The sequence below is a fragment of the Homarus americanus genome, unplaced genomic scaffold (assembly GCF_018991925.1).
Source record: "Homarus americanus isolate GMGI-L3 unplaced genomic scaffold, GMGI_Hamer_2.0 scaffold56009, whole genome shotgun sequence".
NCBI lineage: Eukaryota > Metazoa > Arthropoda > Malacostraca > Decapoda > Nephropidae > Homarus > Homarus americanus.
The window spans coordinates 4,930,942-4,937,261 of NW_024739542.1; the positions used below are offsets into that span (position 1 = coordinate 4,930,942).

The 6,320-nt window shown below is 37.8% G+C and overlaps 1 protein-coding gene across 1 annotated transcript in view; it reads right to left on the reverse strand.

Moving 5' to 3' along the window:
• Positions 1-3,622: 3,622 nt before the first annotated feature.
• Positions 3,623-6,320, reverse strand: part of LOC121874903 (glycine receptor subunit alpha-2-like) — a 69,516-nt gene continuing 66,818 nt past the window's right edge. Inside the window, exon 10 of the mRNA XM_042379243.1 lies at positions 3,623-4,984. Coding sequence (XP_042235177.1) covers positions 4,664-4,984 — 321 coding nt within the window. The 3' untranslated portion in view covers positions 3,623-4,663. The remainder of the gene's footprint in view (positions 4,985-6,320) is intronic.

The window sequence follows — 6,320 nt, forward strand, 5'->3', positions numbered from 1 at the left end:
TACATGTCGACACTACTGTAACGTACATTTAGATACCACTGTAACACTATTTTGTACAAGTCGATACCACTGTACTCGTAACACTGTGTTGTATAAGTCGACACCACTGTAACACTGTGCCATACATGTAGACACCACTGTAACGCTGTGCTGTACATGTAGACACCACTGTAACACTGTTCTGTACATGTAGACACCACTGTAACACTGTGCTGTACATGTAGACACCACTGTAACACTGTAGCAATGTTATTTTAGTCTCATCTTGCCTTCTATATCACTCTCGACAAGTTTATATGGACATTTGTATGCACGTCTTAATGTACAGTTAAAGCTAAAGCAATGGTTCTCTTCTCTGGTCACACACACACACACACACACACACACACACACACACACACATATTTATAGTTATTATATACTCCTTCAATTCAATATAACTCTCATATATCTTGATATAGTCTTAATATATCACAACCAAAATCACTCCCAGAAATATAATTTTCACTGTACATAAAATTGAACATCTGGATATATTTTGTCTTCGGTCACAAAATGTGTTCTTCTGTTCATAATGTTCTAATGTTCATCACTTCTCATAGTACTTAATCTACTGTTCTTCACGTCATAGTAGTCGTTCTTCTGTTCTTCAAGTCATCTAAGTATGCACATATTTTATACAAAGTCGTGGGGTCTACTGTATAATCTCACATCATTTTTTTTATCATAAACATACAATATATTTTTTTCCTCTACATAATTTTTGTTTTGATTGACTAAACATTGGCTTAAGTATCCAGGTTCACAGTTCAGATCACATAAATTTCACAACATTGAACCCGTGTCTCTCGTTATAGCTTGTGAGCGCAGATGCGGGTGGGCAATGGGCAAGAATAGGATAATAGTGATCAGGCAATGAGTATGGGAAGGCAATTAGTGGGTGGGCAAGAAAGGGGAAATAATGGGTTGGCATGAGACAGTAGTAGAGAGAGAGGCAAGATGAATAAAAAAAATAGTAGAGGGTAAAAGAGGATAAATGAAGAGGAATATCTAGCAGGTAAGAAGGAAATGAACTGTTTGGGTTATAAGAATAAATTTGTGGTTTTAGATAACATGGGGGAGGTGAGAGGAGTGAGGAAGGTGATAATGAGGAAGAGGAAGAGTGATACTAAAATGGGAGGAGGGGGGGATGTACAGTACACTACATTCTACTGAGAAGAGGAGGAGGTATACACTAGACTATTGTGGGATACACCTATTAAGTAGGCATATATTCATAGACATAAACTTATGATATATACATATACATACATGTATATAGTTGTATATGCATGGCCAGGATGAAAGCAGATAATATACAGCTGTGGAACCTTATAATGTATAATATTAAGAATGAATCAATCACTTAGAATAATGTATGTATGTATGTATGTATGTATGTATGTATGTATGTATGCATGTATGTATGTATGTATGTATGCATGTATGTATGTATGAGGTATGACCAAGTTGATATGAAATATGTAAATGATTTGACAGTGTAAATGAGCCAAATAGTGTAAGTAACTCGTCAGTGAAAATGAGTCGATATGAATGAAAATGATTCTCTTACATTTTATTTAATAAAGTGGAGCTGTAAATATAAGTGGCCATGGTAATGTGTGTGTGTGTGTGTGTGTGTGTGTGTGTGTGAGAGAGAGACAGAGGTGGTAGAGAAATGCTTGTAAACATGACCACGTGAGGTGTATATTAAAAATACTATAAACATTGGTGAAAAGTGAATTCTATAAACTTGATCACACGTTTAAGTGAATTAAATGTAAACATTATCACGTGAGAGATGACAATTTTTTACATTATCACGAGAGATGACAATTTTTTACATTATCACGTAAAAGATAAATAAAATGTCAAAATAATCACACAAAACCACATCAGGGCTTTAACGCGGCGCTGTGGACGGGTGTTCAGTACAGTGAAGCGGTTCTCATCGAGGGAGGCACACAGCGACACGACATAAACTTCCCAATACATCACCACGTCTTTCTCCTACCCAGCACGGCAGATCACCTCAACCTCAAGCACTCCACCCTCTTCACACCTTCAGCGAGGGATACGGTCATCAAAACATCTGCCAGACCGAATATTTTGTTATTGGTCTATATTGAGTCACGTAGCCGTCAAGGACATTTCTTTGTGCCTCTTGAGTAAGATACATACAAAAATATTGTAATGTTTTGGTCATGTCAGGATATCACATGAGCGTTATCTTGCCCAGAACGTCTTATTATGTTATTACTATTAGATATGCCTTTGTGGTCAGTTTATTTACCATGGAGTCATTCTGTTATTGCGATTCTTTAAGTCAGAAAACTGAATGCAAGTAAAAACAGTTCTTAATTAGTTGTGATAAGATAATTAGCAAGTATTTATTGAAAAAAAAAAGACAATTTAACTGGCGAGTTCTTATGATTAACATTTTTGACACAAATTTCAAACTTTCCTGAGTCTAGGTAAACGACATCGACCAATGGTACACTCAGGTCCTGCGTGAATTACTGTATTATAACAGCAACATTGTCCTCACCTGTTGATGTGTGAGGTCTCCCACAAGTGAGGACAATATTGCTGTTATAATCAAAAGTATTCAAATGATCTCCACGAAAATATGTAAACCAGTGTGTATATTCTTTTTGATACACACAGTATATTATCCATAATCATATTTGTATACATTTATCATCAACACAATCGTTCTGTATGACTGCTGTATCCTCTGATGTATGTGTTCATATCCGTATATCAAAAGCTAAGGTATTTAAGCCATCGTACTCAAGGGTCTAAGCCATTGTACTCAAGAGATTAGGCCATCGTACTTAAGAAGTTCTGCACAGTACACACGATCAGTTTCTATACTAGACATAAATTATTGTATTTATCAATGATGTTTCCATAAGTGGTTTGTATGATCAAGTGTCAGTGAGACAACTACACACATGTTCTCTCTGTTGTTGAGGAAGATATCATTTTTTTTTCAGGCTTTTCCTGATGAGCAGCCGTGAATAATACTATGGTTGGGGGGAGGGCATGGGTTATTATTGCAGGAAGAGGGAGGAGGGGAGGAGGGAGGAGGAGGGGGGAGGAGGGGGAGGAGGAGGAGGGACTAGAGGAGAGAGAGAGTGGGGGGGGGTAAAAAGAAGAGGGGGGTCAATAATAGGAGTTGATGAATCCTGAGTAGAAAACAGTGAAGTAAACAAAAGGAAAAAGATGAAAGGAAAATGAGAAAAATAAATAATTAAAAATAAAAGCTATAAAGAAAAGACTAAAAAAAAAGAAGAAAAAATATGGGAAAACACAAACACACACACACACACACACACACACACACACACACATACATACACACACACACACACACACACACACACACACACACACACACACACACACACACACACACACAAAGAAATATAGGTTGTGCACCACTATTGGTAGGACCGGCCCCTCGCCTTGATGGGATGGGAGTGAAGGCTGGAGGCATCTGTAGTGTAGGGAGAAAATAAGGCAGTAGTACACACCTTACTCAAGCTCTCACCTAATCAAGGTCAATATGAAGTTCAGATCGAGGTAAATGATTTTATTTCTTCTTTCACAAACGTCAAAGAAGATAATTTATTCTATACCTATCACAAACTTTTTATTTTTCCACTTATGATCAATTATCTAACTTGGAAAAAACTACGCAACAAAATGATGCATCAATCTAAACATAACTAACCAAAACCCCATCTAATTTAACGTAACCAAATGATCAATGAATGTATTTTAGTTAAGTCAGGTAACGTTAGCTTAGATTAGGTCTGGATTCGTGGGGTTTGTTTTTCCTTCTTTGTACAAAACAATATGATACCTCAGTCACCATGATGAAAATAGACCACGATACTGACCTTCATAATTACCTATAATAATAATAATAATAATAATAATAATAATAATAATAATAATAATAATAATAATAATAATAATAATAATAATAATAATAATAATAATAATAATAATAATAATAATAATAATAATAATAATAATAATAATAATAATAATAATAATAATAATAATATAAACAGTTTTGCTATAAATGGACAACAAAATCCAGACCAAACACCTGGATGATGTTCCTAGGATAAAGTTTCAAGACAAATTCTAGGATAAGAGTGGAGTCCTCTGCCTGGTGTTCTCAGTATTACCACCACAGTTGATATCATGACTTTGAAGACTTGTAAGCTCAAAGACGTTTAATCTTGACAGTGATATCTAGAGTGACACTGTGGATGGTAGTTATTCATGTCCAGAGACTTGATATCCTGTGTGTTGTCAGCAGAAGTAAATTTGATATCGCGTGTGTGGCCACCAGAAGTAAGCTTGATACCATGCGTGTGGCCACCAGAAGTAAGTTTGATATCGTGCGTGTGGCCACCAGAAATAAGCTTGATATACTGTGTGTGTGGCCACCAGAAGTAAGCTTGATGTACTGTGTGTGTGGCCACCAGAAGTAAGCTTGATATGCTGTGTGTGTGGCCACCAGAAGCATATATCGAGAAAATTGGTTCTAGATCTTTATGTCTATACCGAGGAGCTGAAGGTGTGGTGGTACTTGAGGGTGAAGTTACCACTCGAAGTAGACGGCCCAGTAGAGGAGGTTGAGGACAGTGAAGCTGAGAGGAAAGGCCACTCTGGAGAACCTGTCCACCAGGATGGCCTTCTCTCTGGCCTCCTTCATCTCTGTTGCCATGGACTTTGGCAGGTTAGGTGTCGATCCGTATTTAGGGAGTATCCCCAAGGAACTCGGAGGTGGGGCGGGGGCGTGGTGTGGGTGCTGGTGATGGGCGTGAGGGATTGGAGGTCCTGCAGGCATGATCCTAGGCTCTCCTTCTGGATCCCCAAAGCCTCCATTCTCAGCCTCTTGGAGAGTCACGTCCCCACCGTTCTGAAGGAGAAAGAAATGTGTAAGAGTCAGGTCATCCCGGCAGGAGGTGTAAACGGAAAGGAACATTCATATGCGTAAGGTGGGCTGGTATGGTTAGGTTAGGTTAGGTTAGGTTAGGTTTGGTTAGGTTAGATTAGCTTAACTTGGCGTTAGATTAGGTAGGCTATGGTCGAATGTGAGGATTATTTGCTTTATAATAATTTTGTTTGCTCAGAGGACGCGTTACACACAGCAGAGGAGCCATCACACACCTGCCCTAGGCCTTGATGTAAATACTCTTCTGGTACAGTGTTGAGCAAATTCTTTAATAGACAATTAATAATTCTCTAATTTAGCTTTATATTTTATTCAAAGTTCAGTGACATTAGTAGTAATTTATTCAAGGTGGTGGCGACATATGGCAGACTTTTTCAGGTGACAAGCCCTCAGTGTCCAGTTACCCACAAAAATCCTATCTTCTCTTTTGATGCTCCACGATCACTGAGATTCAGACTCGTGATACCGAAGCAGTAGATGTTGATGCATTATTCTGCTGTCCATAAATGCTTCAGATTCACTAGTCTGTATCTCGGAGGTTCGTGCTTCAGGAGGAGAGCCGATAGGACTTTTGTGGGTGACTGTATCTGCGGTCTCATCCTGTGATAAATTGTAAACAAAGCGCCAACACAAGAAGAAATAAATTAGAAGAGAATATAACACCTTGTAAAAAAACAAACACCTAACTTGGGTGTTTGTAGCGTGAAACAAACGAACCTGATTCAGGGTTTTTGTTCCGGTGTTTCATTGTTAACGAAACACAAAATCTTTTGCCTCGAGAGACACTGTGGTCATAAATACTAATTTTTACAGTCGCTTTGTGTTCAAATGCCTACACGTTTGTTTGACTTTATTTATGTGGGTGATTGTGTCTGTGTTTGTGTGTGTTGGTATATGTACTCTCACACTTGTGTACGTATTTGAATGTGTGCGATTTCGTGTATATGTTATTGTCCGTTCATTCATATGTGTATGGAAATTTGCCTATACATGTATACTGTATATGTGTATAAAAATAGACACTTTATATCACAAGTAAATATAACGTATATTGAATATCACACACTCATATAGTCCAGTACAGCCACCACACACAAATTTAGTTGACTTTGAAATGTGAGAAATAAACTAAAATAAAAGAAACTTCGCTCACAACAACCTCCACAATACTCTCAACTTTATCAGGTGAGGAAAGTTTGTCTAGAAAAAGTCTCCTAATTATTCGTGAAAGTCCCAGGTGGAGTGCAGGACAGGTGAGTTAGTTTAGGGAGGGAAATGGTGCATTGATTATAGAGACGTG